The sequence below is a fragment of the Lepidochelys kempii genome, chromosome 8 (assembly GCF_965140285.1).
Source record: "Lepidochelys kempii isolate rLepKem1 chromosome 8, rLepKem1.hap1, whole genome shotgun sequence".
NCBI classification, from domain to species: Eukaryota; Metazoa; Chordata; order Testudines; family Cheloniidae; genus Lepidochelys; species Lepidochelys kempii.
The window spans coordinates 18,978,026-18,995,305 of record NC_136387.1 but is presented as its reverse complement, the minus strand read 5'-3'; the positions used below and the strand labels follow the sequence as shown (position 1 = coordinate 18,995,305).

The window sequence follows — 17,280 nt, the reverse complement described above, 5'->3', positions numbered from 1 at the left end:
ATGGGAAAATACTGTTTTGATTTTAAATGGATGGATTGAACTATTACAGTGCCTTGTAGTTTGTGTCGTGGATACAGAGAATAGTACCTCTGTGATTTTGAAGAACCAGGGACAAATTTGCTCAATTTTACTCAGTAGCACATCCTCAGTTTTTTCTTTCCCCTTTCTTTGGAGGGGGTGGATTAGGAGGAAAGTCTCTAAACTAAGCTCCGAAGTACCCTGCAGACTGCAAGAATCAATTTATCTTCACAGATTTAAAGATCCCCAAAGTTAGTCAATGTCTGTTTTCCTACGATCGAAGAATCAGTGTTGACTAGGAGTTCTTGCTACTTCAGTCCCACCCTAACCACCAAAAGCTCCAGAGCTGTGTGCAAGGTTTACTGGTGCTGTGCAGCCTTGAAAATTACTTCTGCCTTCCAAACTAATTGATACAAAATGTCAGAAACTGGTGACTGATCCAGAATGGGATTAGATTAGGCTGTACAAGTGAGGATGCTGGTCAGTGATCCTGCTTCTGTTCCTAGGAGGAAGATTAGGGGACTTTCCCCAACCCCTCTATTCCGGGTCATGAATTGTTTTCTCTTTACTATCCTAAGGTCACCCGTGTTTCATATGAGTTTGATCCACATAAGAGAGAGGAGAGGGGGTACATAGAGCAGAATAAGGGGGATGCACCAAGCCGTGGAAACTGAAACGGGGATGTGGAGTATGTTCCTTGTTGTTGGTGAAGATTGAGAAATGAAAGGAACATTGTTGAGTCATTATTTTGTCAGCTCTTTGTGTTGTGGCTGAGAAGGTAAGTGTAGGAGGCGAAAATGTGTGGCAATTATATATATGGCAATTTACCTCTTCAAGTGTTGTACAGATATTAACTGTCACTGCTGGAAGCCCACCTTCACTATTCATCTAGATGTGATTTTTTTTTTGTAGTGCCAACAGCATGCTCAGTGCTCTGAGACACACAAAAATTAGGACAATCCGTGCCCCAAAGAGCTTAAAAGCTGAAAGACACTTACAGGATAATATTTCAAAATGCAGATGTGCACATTGCAGTAACAGACTCATTCATGACATGGTCAATTTTTGAGGGTGTCTGACAGATTGGAAGCCAGGTAAAGGGTATGGGGAAGCTTCTCCCAAGCTCGGTGTCCCCCATGTAACGGATTGCAAGCCCCTGGTGGGCTGATGATAGCACACTGATAAGGATGTCAGATAGGATTATCTTCCACTGAGCTGAACAATTTCTGAATGCCAAGGATCAGGCATACCATTAAGTTCATGTACATACCTGTCTGATTGTACTGTATGTGGTTGTGGTCCCTCATTATAGCAGTAAAATGTGTTGCTGATTGCGTGGGGGGGGGGAGAAGCAATCACACATTTTAAAACATTCTCATATAGGGCCAGATTCTGCTCTCATTGATGCCAGTGAACTCTATTGATGTTAATGGAGCTGCATGGGTGTGACTGAGAAGAGAATTTGGCCCAAAATGGATTTCTTTTAATTTTCTTGATCTCTTCCTCAGTAGTGCTTGGATGTTTGTGGGAATAGCAAAGGCAGAGAAAATTAGACACATGTCTTCCCCTGAATTGTATTTGTTGTTTTTCACCTGTTCTACAATTATTTCAGACCTGTTTATTCTGAATTATCACTTCCAAAGGAAGATTATTTTACTCTCAACCTATGTATTTACGTATCTTCCATTGTATTCTCTGTGTGTCTTGGTAGTCTTGTGAACCACTTGCAGCAAATCCACAGAGATCTGCTGTGCTATTTGATAATCGAAATCCTTACGAAATGCTGAGTAAGGTGGCATTTGTTTTTTGACATAACTGGCAGATCAAATTCAGTCTCTGAACTTCCCCATGTCTTTTAATTCTTCTAGGAACAAACCAAGATGCTGGAGATGGGAATAACTGGCCCAGAGGGCCATGTGCTGAGTAGACCAGAGGAGGTAAATGACAAAAGAAAAAAAGATAAACAGTGCACCATTCTTGTTACACTGAGGCTCTTTCCTCGCGAGTTTCAGCCATACTTAGCATACTGGTGTCTAACAGTTCTATTTTATCTATACTGGCAGTTCAACCATACTCCTCATCCGTTCAGGGAAGGGGCCTTTGGTGATAAAGCATGTTCAATAATGATTCAGTTTCCTAGCATAGACAGGAGTCCATGGGTCTTCCTGAAATACAGTAGCCATAGAAAATCAGTGCCGTCAGGCTGCAGTTAGTGCTACTTCTGATGCATTCACATTTGATAGGTGATTCCAGTGGTGAAAGAAGCCTGAGATCAGAGAATCAGTGCACTGAAAATGAGAGTACCTTTAAAAAAGGGCATCATCCATTGACCTCAAAGTGCATTCATATTGTAAAGGAAAATAGTGCAGACTGTACCTCCAGCTTCTCCCTCATCTAATCTCTACTTAAGGTCTAGAATGTGTTAAAATGAGACACACAAAGCCTCTGGTGGTCGGAATGGGGGATTTCCCAATTGTGAATCACTGTCAAGACATTTAACTGGATTATGTCTACTCTTTTTATTTGCCCATTATTCTGAGCTCAGTCTAATTTTAGATTATTTTATAAATGTCAGATTGCGGTAGCGGTGTGCTCAGAACTGTTTTTAACTTTCTACAACACATGGAAGCAAGCGAGAGAAAATATAAGTGAAATCTGCTGCAGTCACAGGGAGGAGAGGGGAGTAGACAAGAAGATTTGTACTTCAGACTTACGATCAGAAATAAAATAAATCTGCTTAAATTAATGGTATACCGACGAGGTTTATATATTGTATAGTTTATTCACTTTGAGATGTGGGACATTAAAATGTCTCCCCAGAAAAAAGGCCCAATGTTAACTATACTGGAACAGATCCTCAGCTGGTGAAAATTGACATGGTTGCATTGACTTCAGTGGAGCCAGGCTGATGTACACCATCTGGGGATCTGGTTCTTTGTTTTCAGAAGGCAAATGTTGTGGTTTTCATTGTCCAAGGCTGGTTAAGGGCTGTGGAATGTTTTGTTCCTGAAGGGTGATTGGCTGGAAATAAGACTAAAAATAGCACTGGAAGGCTCCATATTCCCTCCAGCTGGCTCCAGATCTCATTGGTTCAGCAAATACACACTCATACTTTTTTTCTATTTAATTATTATTTACTATTTGTCCTGTGATAGGGCCTAAGAGCCCTAGTCCTGAACGATGACCCCATTGTGCTCGGCATTATACAAACACAGAACAAATTGCTGGCTCATCAAATTCAACCTGGGACCTGAAAGTCAGTTGGGGTCTTCCTGCCTCCTCCATCCTTGCCAGGCACAAAGATTCCCCAGTCAGAACATAGAGTGAATGGAAATTGGAGGGCTGCATGACGCAGTAATGAATCCCCCGGCTACAAGTAACCCCAGCACAGCTGTATGAGGTGTGCAGCTCTAACGAGTGAAAACTCCCTTTTCACGTGAGATTTGAATCCCTGCAGGGAGCAGAGATGTTGAGTAATGAGCTGCCATTGTACATCATCGCTTTAATTACTATAATTACACCTTAAATGGGAGGGAAAGATTGGCCACAGAATTCTAAACGCTAACGTGTCTCCCAGTTGTTTGGAGGAAGTTCTCTTCTATTCCCTGTGACCTAACTGCCACTATCAGCTGAAAATCATATTGTTGTACACTTCCTATGCTTTCTATTTCCACCCCCCAAATCCACAAAGTTTGGAAGCCCAGGCTGCATACTCTCCAATGTCCACGTGATCTGTGTCTCTCAGGTGCCTCCGCTGTTTCAGTGACACAGAGCCACACAGACAATCTCATCCTTTCTGTCACAGAGCTGTCTGCTGGGATTACACACCAACCACCAACATGGTCTCCTCACCATGAGTCCAGATGGCACGTGTGGCCTGAACTCACTCAGCATAGCCCGTCTGGTCCTTAAAGTTTGCAGCCATATTACAGATGTGCCACTTTGTGGCTTTTAGGAATTGAGTGGGGTGGTTAACGCTATAGAACCCTGCAAAAATCTGGAGAATGAGGGATACAGTTAGAACTAAGTAAGTCATTTAAAAAGCCCCCAATACCAATGAGTATCTGTTGTGCCGGGGTTTAACTGCATGGCTCCCCTTGACCTAAATGGGACTCATGAAGCTAAATATTCCTCTCCTCGCTGCTTTGAAGGTTTAGTTCTCAAGGTCTTTCCCTTGCTGCCTTCATCATGGGAACCAATGCTCAGAAATAGTTCATGCATCCAGACCCACTGGGAAAGGGTTGAGTATTTGGCTGAGGTTAGCATAAGCAAATGGATGTTCAGGACACATCTGATCTTATAGCCAGATGATATAGGAGCAGAAGTAGCACCCTTAGTATCATTTTGCAAGATGGAGGGGAAGAGGGAGTAGGTGATGAAGCTGATTGTGTACCTAGAAAATATATACACAGACCAAGTTATACTTGTTTGCAAGCACAGCTCCTCTGTGACAGGGTTTCAGGTATCTCTGCTCTTAGAGCTCCATTTAGCACGTGCAAACATGTTACATGCAGAAGTACAACCTCATGACAAGCTAGTAAGCATTTGTTAGGCTGGAAATAAAAATAGACACAAGGGTTCTCGGAACAAATATCCCTTGCCGCCTGACCCATAATACACACTTAAAGTGCTCTAGACCCATTGTTTGTGGCTGTGGTTTGTGAAGGCATCCTACTGTTCTGGAACCATTGCTCCTAGGAATAGTTAACCAGGGGACTCCTTGGAGCTTGTTGTTGCTTGTCCTGTATCATTGCAGTTTGAAAGGTCAATCTAGAGTGCGACAAGCTGTGTGTGTGGAATGTTCACCATAATCACCAGTGAGGGGAAGAGGGTTGAAATGTAAGGGTGTCATGTCAGTGATCATTTGATACTGCACAGTGAACTGCTCCAAAATGTCATCCCAGTGGTTTGCAATATCCAGTGGGTAAGAATATTTTTTAATGGCTGAGGTTGACCCATCTCTGCATAAGGACTTACACACACTTAGAAGTTTGTATACTGTATTATATTTTCTTCCTCACATTTTTCATTCTATGCCCCCAAGGACCATTTTACCACCCATATGAAACATTTTTGTTGAATCCAGTAACCATAAGGACAATAGCGTAATGGGTTTGTGTGCATTGCTCAGTTTTCCAGTTGTGGGAGAAATCAGGTTTGCATAAATGGGTGATTCAGCAAGAAGTGCTGTCTGCAGAAGGCAACCTCTAGTTCCCCAGGGGAATTTGTATTATATGCTTATTGGTACCCTTGCCTTTTTAAGGTTTGGGGTTTCTTTTTCTTTTCCATAATTTTTTTTTTTTAATACTGAAGCCTTAAGCCAAACTGTTGACCAAGATCTTGGAAGGCTTTTTGGAATGAAGTCGGGCTGAAAGGGGGATGATGTAATTCTTTAAAGATATCCCTCATGCTGAAATACTGAAAATTCACCGTTACAACAGCAAACAAGATATAAAAGTCCAGGGCTGATAATCTTGGAGGCTGAAGTAGCCAATAGCAGAGTAACAGCACAAATAGACTCAGACAGGAGCAGAACTACCTGCAAAATAACCAGCTGCGAATTGCCCACACAGACAACCAAGCTTTAATATTAAAATAAATGCATGATGAAGCCTGTGGTAGCAACTCAGTCCTGTGGAGAGGGAACTGGACTGGAAGCCAGGAATCATGATCCTGCTGCTGATTTGCTCTATGACCTTGAGCAAGTCAGCTAACCTGTCTCTGCTTCTGTTTCCACTTTTGTAAAATGAGGATAATGATGCATACTCCCTATAGGAATCTCTTTCAGTTGTATGGATAAGAAATACCATAATAAGTGCAAAATATTATTAAAAGCCTGCTTGAAAATATTATTAAAAGCTCAGATGGGCTGAGAAGCTGGTGAATTTGGATGGAGAGCAGCAAAATATCTGGATCTAGATTAAACGCAAGCTGGGGTTTGTGACTCAGGGCTGGGCATCGATTCTGTAGCACTCAGATCTATCAAGCTTTTTTTACAAGACTTCAGCCTCAGATGATCTCATTCTGATCGTCTTGTTGTTTATCATTTGCACTGTGGTAGTAGGAGCACGTTGTGGACCAGGGCCCCATTGTGTTAGGTGCGGTACAAACACAGAACAAAAAGACAATCACTGTCCCAAAGATCTTACATTCTGAGTATGAGATAAGAGACAGAAGGTGGATACAGAGTGACCAGCCAGGGAGCACAAGGAAACAAGAGACAGAATTGGTCATCTTCATAGGCACTTGTCCCCATTATATGGAGACCTTGGAATTTCCTGTTGAAACCTGATGGGAGAGGGTGATCTTATGGTGAGGTTAAGAGAGAGGGCACCCGTGACCAGTGAAATGACACAGCATGGTGGGATTCACCACATCGTGGGGTGGTTGGTGACGACTCCTCCCTATATGTTGTTTGCAACCTTTGTGTCGCTGCTATGTTCCAGCTGGAGGCAGAAGCCGTCTTCCGCGCCATCACCATTGCTAGCCAGACCAACTGCCCTCTGTATGTGACCAAAGTGATGAGCAAGAGTGCTGCTGACCTCATCTCGCAAGCCAGGAAGAAAGGTGAGTGGCTGCTGTCTCAGATCACCCTCCTTGCCCCGAGTGTGTGTAGCTGGAACACCTTCTGCAGAGGGCCTATGTTTGTTGCTAGCAAGGAGACACAACCCTTGAGTTAATTTAAATTAATGCCTCCTGCTTCCCCAAGTGTCACCCAGCCACTGTGAGGTTTTTCATGACTTTTTAAGTGGGGGTATCCTGGAGTCCTCATGCCCCTTGCGTGAAACTGGGTTTAGCAGGAAACAATTGGGGTAGAAAAAAATCGACTGCATCCCTGCTTACTTACATCCAGCCTGCCCGTGGTCTGGAACTGGGCCCCTCACCATGGTCTCTGTGCACTTAGCTGGCCAGCTGCTGCTCTAGAGTGTGCATATGAGTGAGAGACCAAGTTTGACTCAGAACTTGAAATCCATCATGGGATGAATCTCTGGCTTGCACGGTTTTCTGGCTAATATGGGGCTAGTTTGATGCATGCCCCTCTGTACCAGGCCCAGCTGGAGCTGACTCTGGTTGCGTGCCAGCTGCTAGCACATCAGGGCTGGAGGGTTTGGTTTAAATACCAGAGTTTATCTCCGACCATAAAATGCTCTCTCTGCCAAGCAGAGGCGTATCGTCCATGTGCAAGTGATTTGCGTTGCTAAAAATATCCCCTGGCTGCCTTTTGATGTGCTGGCGCTTTCAGTGGGTGTCTGTATTCAGGTATCAGGCCTTTTAGATGTGTGGGGAGCCCCGTCTGGCAGGCTGGATGCTCCTGGCAAATAGAGGTGACTCCCCCACCCCACAGAGGGGTGTACACACACGTGCATTAGTAATCTCACCATTCCCTTGTTTTCATAGATTCATAGATACTAAGGTCAGAAGGGACCATTATGATCTTCTAGTCTGACCTCCTGCACAACGCAGGCCACAGAATTTCACCCACCCACTCCTGTGAAAAACCTCTCACCTATGTCTGAGATATTGAAGTCCTCAAATCGTGGTTTAAAGACTTCAAGGAGCAGAAAATCCTCCAGCAAGTGACCCGTGCCCCATGCTACAGAGGAAGGCGAAAAACCTCCAGGGCCTCTTCCAATCTGCCCTGGAGGAAAACTCCTTCCCTAGAGATGCTAAATACAATATCTGTATCCATTGTCCTTTTGTCTGTCCAAGTTTGGCACCCACATCTCACCTTCCTCAGCACTGTCTTTGACAGGGAGTAGAGAGAGAGACACAGACACACACACACTTGAAAAGCTTGGCTCGCTTGAGCCAACCCCTCACACTAGCAGGCAGATCTCCATGTGTCTGAGCTGTCTGGGGCCTTTACACAGGTCTAGAGAGGTTGGGAAGAGAAGAAAACTTTGGCTGCCCCCACTCCGGCTTGTTATCAGTGTGACGAAACTGGATCTGTGGAGTGCAGAGGTGGCCAGAACTTTGATGGTGTTTGGTAAATATTTACCTGTCTGAAATGTGCAGAGAGGGAGGAGTGGGGGAGAGAGAACATGAGGCAGATGAAACTGAACAGACCCTGAGAGGTCTGACCCTTCGCCTGGTGTGTCAAGCTGCACTGTGTGTACCTGACTCAGGTTGGAAGCTTGCATTGCAAGATCTGTTCTGGATAGAGCACCCTGCTGCCGTCCACTGGGATTCCTCACTCCTGTCAGGTATTTCTAGGGTGCCAATCACTCTGGTAGCTGTGTGGCTGTTGTTCTTGGGGCTAGATATGAAGGCAACAGGCACAAAGGGTATGCAGCCAGCTAACAGGATTCCTACACTTATGCTGTTGGTCGCTGAGTGGCGCCAGTGTGTTGAGTACAAATGAAGGGAAAATGCGGCCTCTGTACCAAAGAGCTGAAAATACGCAGACGAAGTTGGGACTCAATAAACCTGAGTAGCATGATTTCTGCTGTCTCAGTGGGTGTTCCCGGCATCGCCTGTCCCCAAAGTTCTTTCCTTTCCCGTCACTGACCCCACAGGGGTTTCACCCCAGCAACTTGAGACCCCAGGTCCTTGAGTGGCAGGACCAGGATCATGCCTGGCACCTGTGCCACAGGCAAAGAGTAGATACTGCTTGCTCTCCCTGCCCCCGTACATTCCCACTTGGGGTCACTCCCAGTCTGATCCACACAGGCCAATATCCTAAATCAAAATAGATGAACCAAGTGATCTGTCCATTAAAGGTCCAATTTCATAATCCTCTTCTCTTCTCTACAGGGAATGTGGTGTTTGGTGAGCCTATCACAGCCAGTCTTGGCACAGATGGGACACACTATTGGAGCAAGAATTGGGCCAAGGCTGCTGCATTTGTGACCTCTCCACCTTTGAGTCCAGACCCAACAACCCCCGACTACATCAACTCCTTACTGGCCAGGTGGGTGATTTGCAGTGGGAGAAAACCTCTCCCTTTTCCCCACAAGAATTGCACTGAAGAAATTGCTGGGGCTGTGCCAGTGAAGTTCCATCCCAGGAACCTGAGACTGCTGTGGGTCTGGGGTTGTTTAGGGGGACTTTGACTCTGAATGGGCCAGTGACTGAGGGGGCTGTGGACTCAGCAGCGAGGCACAGCAGGAAGAGTGGAAGCACTGGACTATTTGTTGAGTTGTAAGTTGCAAAACTGGGGTTGATATTCGAAATGCCCCAAAGTTCTGGGGTATCTGGATCCAGGGGATTAACAGTTCTAAAAGTAAAAGGGAGAGGCTTTGTAGGATGCAGAATGAACTGCTGGATTCTCCAACTCCTGTTCTGCCATGTTGAAAATACTGAGCAAATAATAACAATCCGAGTCCCCTTGTTTTCACATGGGCCCCGTTGAAAAGAACGCTTTACATGAAGGATGGTGCCAAAATTATCAACTTGGAGTGACTGCTGCTGCTACAACACACAGTGTACACGGACACTGGGCATTTGCTACCCAGATCTGTCCATCATGTAGGAAGTTAAAGGCTTTACCCCAGTGTTCGTATATTTAACTATATACATGGTGGCTGGTCCTTGTTAGCCAGTGGAGGATATTTACCATTCAAAGCAATGGTATTGATTCCTGTGTTAACTGAAGAAAAACCTTGGACTGGATAAGCAGGGCTGCAGAACAGGAATGAGGTGTGTAGATAGAGTTGTGTATTGGCACAAAACTGGGTTAACAGGAGACTGCAGGCCAGGATTGAGTTCCATTGCTAGCATTGTATGGAGGGGCATGTCTGAAATAATGGGGTGCTGCTGCAGTTCAGGAGTGGAAGTGGCTACTTCGTGATGCCTGGGCAGCTCCAAGACTGGGTTAGCAGCATGTGCCCAAGGTCAGCACTGAGGTGCACTGGCAGAGCTGTGTTGAGGTCCCAGAAATGAAATAGCTGCAGATCAAGATTTAAGGTGCATTTGCTGAGTGGGTTGTGAAAAAGTGTGCAGAGCCCATTGTATAGACTTATCAACCGCTCCCTTCACAAGAGCACTGCATTTACCTGCCTCTGACCAAAAGGAAAACTGTATGAAGAGCCTTGGGACCCACATGTGCCTGTCCCAAACTGCACTGATTTCCTCTGTGTGCAGCCCCTTATATTCTTCTGTAGGATTCTTCAACCAGAGATGAAAGGAATCTCTACTCCCATCCCAGCTGGGCTCTTTGGCTTGTTTTCTTCTCCTGGTACAAAGCTGGTGGCAATTAGGAAGCATGTTTTGTCGTCTGGTTGGGTTTCTGTGTGGGCAGTAGGTCAGACATATGGCAGAAATTGTGAAGGGGAGATAGAGATTATCAGTGGATTAGAACTGAGGTTCCTAGGCCCAGACCAAGGGCACAAGGCTCAGCGTATTTGTGTCTCTGTGCTTTTCAGATTCACGGCCAGTCCATCTGGAAACCCAGCAATCCCTGTACTTTTCCTCCTAATCATTAGACATGGCTTTGAGGATTGTTTCCTTCCACCTTGTCCCCCACCCCACTAGGATGACTTCATTATTATCCTGCATCCTCTCCACTCCCTGAATACCCAGCAGACAGGAAGTTTCCAGAGAACTATATGCAGTTGCTGGTTCGGTCACTAGAGGTGCTTGCTGCTGCCCTCTGGTGTCTTTACACACAAATATACCAGACTAGAGCACGCAGCTCATTCCCTGCAAGCTCTTTGGGGGTGCTTTTTAAACAGGCTTAGGGACCTGGAATCTAATAATAATGAAGCTTCTGTGAACAGCTGAGATGAAATGGGCTTGAAGCAAGCCTCCTGGCTTGGTTACTTTTGCTGGAGATGTCACATGTGCAGCGATACGGCACATTTACAAGAATGGAAATAATCTTGGCATGTCCAAGAGGAGGGCGCTTTTGTGCCTGCTGCCCGAGACGCCAGAGACAAGGGGGTAAGGCCTAGGATGAGGCTGTTTTCGGCAGGCAGTCAGACTTGACTCTTCCAGTGAGGTCTGTGCCCCAGTATAGTGCTGATGATCCACGAAGGGGGTGAGCATCTTTCAGGGTTGGCTCTTTCAGATGTACCATAAAACTAAGCTCCTGGCCACTTGTGGATATTAAAGATCCCATGGCACTTTCCCCATGGGCTGGGCTACTAACCTCAGTGTCCTGGCCACATTTTGGGTTAATTGCAATGTCTGAGCTCAGTTTTCCATCCTGTCTGTTACAAGCCACCCAGCGTGGCTTCCACCCTCTGCAGCGGGTGTGCTCGGGCCACAAGACTCTGCACTGCACCAAAGGCTGGTCCATTGAGTGGCTTTGGCTGTGGCTACATAGGAAAATACAGGGATATCCCCAAAGTAGAAAGGCCATAGATACAGGACTTGGGGAAAGGAAACAGACAAAATCAGGGTCTTCCCATGCATAGAGGTCACCCCTAACCCTCTTCTCCATTTACACTGGAGCACATCGTGCCTGAGGCCAACAAAACGTCTTACATTAACCCTTTTGTCCCCACTCGACCAGTGGCGATCTGCAGCTTTCGGGGAGTGCTCACTGCACATTCAGCACCGCACAGAAAGCAATTGGGAAGGACAACTTCACAGCAATCCCAGAAGGGACCAATGGCATCGAGGAGCGGATGTCCGTCATCTGGGACAAGGCAGTGGTAAGAAATGGATTGGGGTCAGGGGAGGGTAACTCATCCAGGCCCCCCCAGAGGAGGGGGGCATGGTCCTGAGCATGGTGACATCTTTCTCAATGGCAGGTTTACATAAGCCAAGGAGGCAGGAATGAGAGAGCGAATTGTGGGGGGAGTGGAGCACATTCATAGACTTTACGATCAGAAGGGACCATTATGATCGTCTAGTCTGACCTCCTGCACAACGCAGGCCACAGTATCTCTCCCACCCACTCCTGTAACAAACCCCTAACCTATGTCTGAGCTATTGAAGTCCTCAAATCGTGGCTTAAAGACTTCAAGAGAATCCTCCAGCAAGTGACCCGGGCCCCATGCTGCAGAAGAAGGCAGAAAACTCCCAGGGCCTCTGCCAATCTGCCCTGGAGGAAAATTCCTTCCCGACCCCAAATATAGTGATCCGCTAAACCCTGAGCATGTGGGCAAGACTTACCAGCCAGACACCCAGGAAAGAATTCTCTGTAGTAACTCAGATCCCACCCCATCTAACATCCCATCACAGGCCATTGGGCATATTTACTGCTAGTAGTCAAAGATCAATTAATTGCCAAAATTAGGCTATCCCATCATACCATCTCCTCCATAAACTTATCAAGCTTAGTCTTGAAGCCAGATATGTCTTTTGCCCCCACTGCACCCTATTGAGGGTGAGGAGCCAGGACCTGTGAACCATGCAGTGGTGCTGAGAGGTAGTGTGACCTAATGGATAGAGCACTGGACTGGGATCAAGGAGAGCTGGGTTCTAGTCCTGTCTTGGTCAGTGGACTGCTGGCTGACTTTGGGCAAGGCACTGCACCTCAGTTTCCCCATCTGTAAAATGGAGATAATGCTACTGACCTCCTTTGTAAAGGGCTTTGAGAGTGTCTGATAAAAAGCTCTGTATAAGAGCTGGGTATTACTGTTATCTGTGTAAGGGAAATATACCCAAGGCATGCTAGACTCCAGGTTTCACCTAGCTTGTTTGTTCCCCTTATATCAGTTTTCAAAAGCCAGGTAATTTTTAATGCAGGGATATTCCTTTCTAAACAAATTCCAGTGAGTGGGTTTTCCCCTTCAGCTTCAGTGGCTGACCTTTAGTCGATCCTACCAGCTTTAAAGGGAGGTGGACATTTTAGTCTGGACTCGTTAAATTTCTGTTCTCACAGTTCACACAAGGGGCATACTGTTTCCCTGGATACCATCCTCTCCCTCCCCATGATCCTACTGAACTGTGGAGCTATGAATGCAATTAGATTGAGGACCCGCCCATTTTATATCTGAACAGGCCACAGGGAAGATGGACGAAAACCAGTTTGTGGCAGTGACGAGCACCAATGCTGCCAAGATCTTCAACATGTATCCACGGAAAGGGAGAATAGCAGTGGGGTCGGACAGTGACCTGGTCATATGGGATCCTGATGCAGTGAAGATTGTCTCAGCCAAAAGCCACCAGTCGGTAAGTCAGCTGCTGGCCTGGGGAGTGTTGGGAGGTGGTTGGCGTAACTGGCCAGCATGATAAGGTTATCTGCTCTGTTACTGCCAGGTAGGAGACTTGGATGTAAGACAGTAACTCGGTCCTGGATTGCAGAGTTAGACCACTCAGCCCCTGGCTCTAGGAGATGGGCATGCTTCTCCTGAATGCTGAGTGGCAGCACCTCTTGCTCTTTTAGTTCTGAGCCTGAATACAGCATCGAACACCCCTCTGTCCTGACCTGTAACTCCCCTAGTTAGTATTCCAGGCCTGGGCTCACCGCAGGGCTCTACTGGTGGACCTCTATGCTCACCTGAATAGCAGGGGAAGATGCCAGTTTGGAGCTCTAGTCCTTAGCCACAGTCCTTGTTCACACCCCTGGCTATTCCAGTCTCTGGCCGTACACAGTGTGAGTATTGGTTAGTGACAGAGTCTGGACATCATCTCAATTGGCCAGGCTCTGGTGCAGAATGCCTGGGTTCATGCTCCTGTTGCCCTTCCCCGTGTGCTTCAGGCAGCTGAATACAACATCTTTGAAGGAATGGAGTTGCGTGGGGCTCCGCTGGTTGTCATATGCCAGGGGAAGATCATGCTGGAGGATGGCAACCTTCATGTGACACAGGGAGCTGGGCGCTTCATTCCCTGCAGTCCTTTTGCAGACTATGTCTACAAGCGCATTAAAGCCAGGAGGAAGGTAAGGCGTTGAGGAGACCCGGCTAGGAGAATGAGTCCCGTAGGTGTGGGAAAACACTGCAACTTCCTTAGGGGCATAGTGTGTGCACGTGCTGTACTCCCATTGTTGTAATGGTACCGCCAATGAGGCTGCATGCCTGAGTCGCCCTCTTCCCCAGTAGTGGACTCTCCTGCTTTGGTCACTGTGCCCCTTGAGTGCTGCCCGGTTAGTGTATTTCAAACCAGAAATCAATGGGGGAGGAGCTGGGCCCTGGTGCCTCATCGAAGGGTGTAGACCTGCATGTTTGGTATATGCAACCAGCAGAGGTAGCATGTTGGGCTGTTTGCACAGCAGCTCGTAAGTTGCTGTACATGGTGGGAAGGCCAGTTTGGAGGGAACTGAAGAAAGTGAAGGCTACGAGGCTGGGGAGTGGGCAAACACCTTTCTCCCCATCAAGGGGGGCAGTAATCCACAGTGAAGGATTTGCCTGTTGCACTGGACCTAGGGCTCTTTTACAGGTGGGAAATGAGGCTAAGGGATTTGTCCAAGGTCACACAGGAAGTGTGAGGGAGCAGGAATGTGGGCATCTGTGCTGGGGAGGTCTGGTGCACGGCAAGCCCTGTGAGGTGGGGGAGAGCACTGCAGACCTCAGCAGTAGGCATGGTGGCCTTGAATCAGATGAGGGCTGTGGAAGATCGAGGGGCTTCCTGTGCTGTTCAGGGAATCCCGGTTTCCCAGTGCCAGTGCTCTCAGTAACTAAGAGAAGCAGCGTCATTGCTTCCCCTGCCCTCTCTCTCTCTCACAACAGATGGCCGAGATGCATGCCGTGCCCAGAGGCATGTATGATGGGCCCGTGTTCGATTTAACAGCCACGCCTAAAGGCGGAACCCCTGCAGGCTCCACCAGGGGATCCCCTACCCGGCAGACGCCTCCCGTCAGGAATCTCCATCAGTCTGGATTCAGCCTGTCAGGTGAGTGGGAGCCGCCTCTGCACAGCAAAGTGCTGCGTACTCATGGACTGAAGAACCCAGTGATACCAGGTCCCAGAGTGCTGGGCACAGGGTGGGACTGGGGTTAGATTTCATACAAACAGTTGTGGTGATGACTTGGGGAGAGCTGACCCTGCCAGTCTGTGGGGCTTGCTGCACAGAGGGGCCTCTAGATGGGGGATGGCTGGAGCTTGCCCGAGCCCCTTTTCCCGTGCAGACTTAAAAGGGGATTAAATGCCAGAGACCTGCTACTGCCTCCTAGTCCCTCACTCCTGACAGCGCAGCTCCAGTGGGGAGGCTCCACAGGGAGGTCTTTGCAGCTGCTGGCTGCCTGAGGGCACTGAGGTACTATTGGACTGAAAGGAGGAACAGGGAAGTGAAGAAGCAGCAGGGTAGGTCTCTTAAGAACAATCTGCTTCCAGTGAGGCATGTAGGGACCTTCTCAGAGACCACAGACCTCCTGACTGGTTGGCCTGTGAGCCACAACTGTCTAATTTCCCTTTCTCCCCTCCCTTTGTTTGTGGTCATGTCCTAATTTCAGGTACCCAGGTCGACGAAGGTGTTCGTTCAGCCAGCAAGCGCATTGTAGCGCCCCCTGGAGGCCGCTCCAATATAACCTCCCTGAGTTAAGCACCTAAGCAGGGAAGGAAACACCAATATTCAAGGGGGAAAATGGTACATTGGTATTTAAGAAGGAAAAGCAATTAAAAACCGTTAAGAGCTGAAGAATCAATAAGCCTCAAGCCTTATGTTTCACAAACGCTATTTGCTACCTAGCTTTAAAAATATTGCTTTGGTTTCTGTTTATGCATAGCCTTAATTTTTTTCTTTCATTTTTACATGCATGCAAATCTGACAGGTCACTAAGTTAAGAGTCTGTAATATACGTGTTGAGTGCTTGTGTGATGCTGCATTGTAAGGAGGGGGCGGAGAAAGCTGGGATGACAGTGACATGAACGAACTAGCTAGGCAGGTTATTCAGAAGGAATCGGTGTGGGGGCGGGGAGGGTGGGTTGTGGGGAGGGATCGTGGGTAGGGGCAAGGTGGGTCTGTGTGTTGTGTCAATGTTCATCTGTTTCCACTCAATGCTGGTCAGACATGGTTGCCTCCGTCTTGTGTTGTGAGGCCCCTCGGGAAGCTCAGAGTCATCTCTGTAACAGCTCTGTTGTATCGCCTCATGTAAGACTTTATTACTTTGTACATTTTATTAAAAAACAGAAAGCAACTGTTCCTTCCAAACAACTTGCTGCACCAGTTTGTTTTTTCTCCTCTGCCGTAAAAGGGGAAACTCTGTTGGCTGCAGATTCCCATGCGGGGGAGGGGGGTGCATAGGGATTGGGAGGTGAGGGAGTCGTGAAAAAGTCCCTGCTAATACTCTGGCGCCTCCTGAGACAGTCTTATCCTTGTTTGGTCCTCTCCCTGCTCCCTTTACTCTCTTAAGACCCAGCACTGACGCTCCTGTCTCCTTTTGAAGACTTTGCCATGAACCCTGCGTGACATGTTAGACACATTTATATGCACTACTAAAGGTGCTCATTGCAGGTGACCTTAATGCTTCCCCTTTCACAACAGGGAGCCTGAGAGATGGTGGTGCCTCCTTCCGCCCTCTTCAGCAAACAGTCACGATCACATGAAGCTCCTGGATCCTGCTGAATGTTAGGGAGTGGGTTCTGTTTTTTATATTTTTAATACTAACTTGTCCCCACAAGGTGGTGCTGGGATATCAGAAATGAAGAACTGCAGGTTACTTAGCTCCTCAGCGGCTTTCCTGTATTTGGAAGGGAGCGAGAAATCCAATGGAGAGTGACCCTGAAAAGTGATTGTTTCAAGTTTTTTAAATATACCACAATGAGATACATTTCTTGCCAGTCTCAGAGAGGCCAGGAACCAAATGGATTTGAAAACTGAACTATCCCGTCTTGTTTAGATATGGCCTCTCCAGAACAGGTTTGGCAGTGAGATGTGGGAGAAGCCTGTCTTGCTACTGCCCAAGCCAGGGATAAACAGAGGACTTCAATCTCTACCTTCAGGGCTGCCAAGCTGACACCTGTTGCAAACACTCAAAATGGACTAAGTTAAAATGTTGTGGTGTTTACCAGCCTGTCTCCACCATCGCACTGCAGAGCTGGGTCAGTAGCAGCAGGTTAGACCTCTCCCACTACTTGGTAACCCTGCAGTTACCAATGCCGGGAGAAAGAAGAACCAACTCAACTTGGATACATTTCTAGGCCCAAATTTTCAAAAATAACCACTGACTTTGAGTTCTTTGGTTTTGGGTGCTGAACTTTAAACATTGTGGGCTTGATATTTCAGATAAACGAGCCCCTACGACTCCAGTTGGAATCAATGGGAGTTATATACAACACTTCTAAAAAGAAGGCCCTGGCTACCATCATTCACACTGGGCAACAAGAAGTGAGACATTTCAAAATCAAGGACTCACTTTGAAAACTTAGCTGCTACTGTTTGGGGCAATGAAAGTTCCAGTTTCCATTCCTCTCTCATAATAAATTCTGTCATCTT

The 17,280-nt window shown here is 47.1% G+C and overlaps 1 protein-coding gene across 2 annotated transcripts in view; it reads left to right on the top strand.

Moving 5' to 3' along the window:
• The window catches only part of DPYSL3 (dihydropyrimidinase like 3), a 72,197-nt gene extending 56,198 nt beyond the window's left edge, over positions 1-15,999 (top strand). For both annotated transcript variants that reach the window (XM_073355756.2, XM_073355757.2), the window contains exons 7-14: positions 1,887-1,955; positions 6,465-6,585; positions 8,773-8,929; positions 11,474-11,615; positions 12,910-13,080; positions 13,610-13,789; positions 14,577-14,739; positions 15,299-15,999. In XM_073355756.2, coding sequence (XP_073211857.1) covers positions 1,887-1,955; positions 6,465-6,585; positions 8,773-8,929; positions 11,474-11,615; positions 12,910-13,080; positions 13,610-13,789; positions 14,577-14,739; positions 15,299-15,387 — 1,092 coding nt within the window. In that variant the 3' untranslated portion in view covers positions 15,388-15,999. The remainder of the gene's footprint in view (positions 1-1,886; positions 1,956-6,464; positions 6,586-8,772; positions 8,930-11,473; positions 11,616-12,909; positions 13,081-13,609; positions 13,790-14,576; positions 14,740-15,298) is intronic.
• Positions 16,000-17,280: the final 1,281 nt, after the last annotated feature.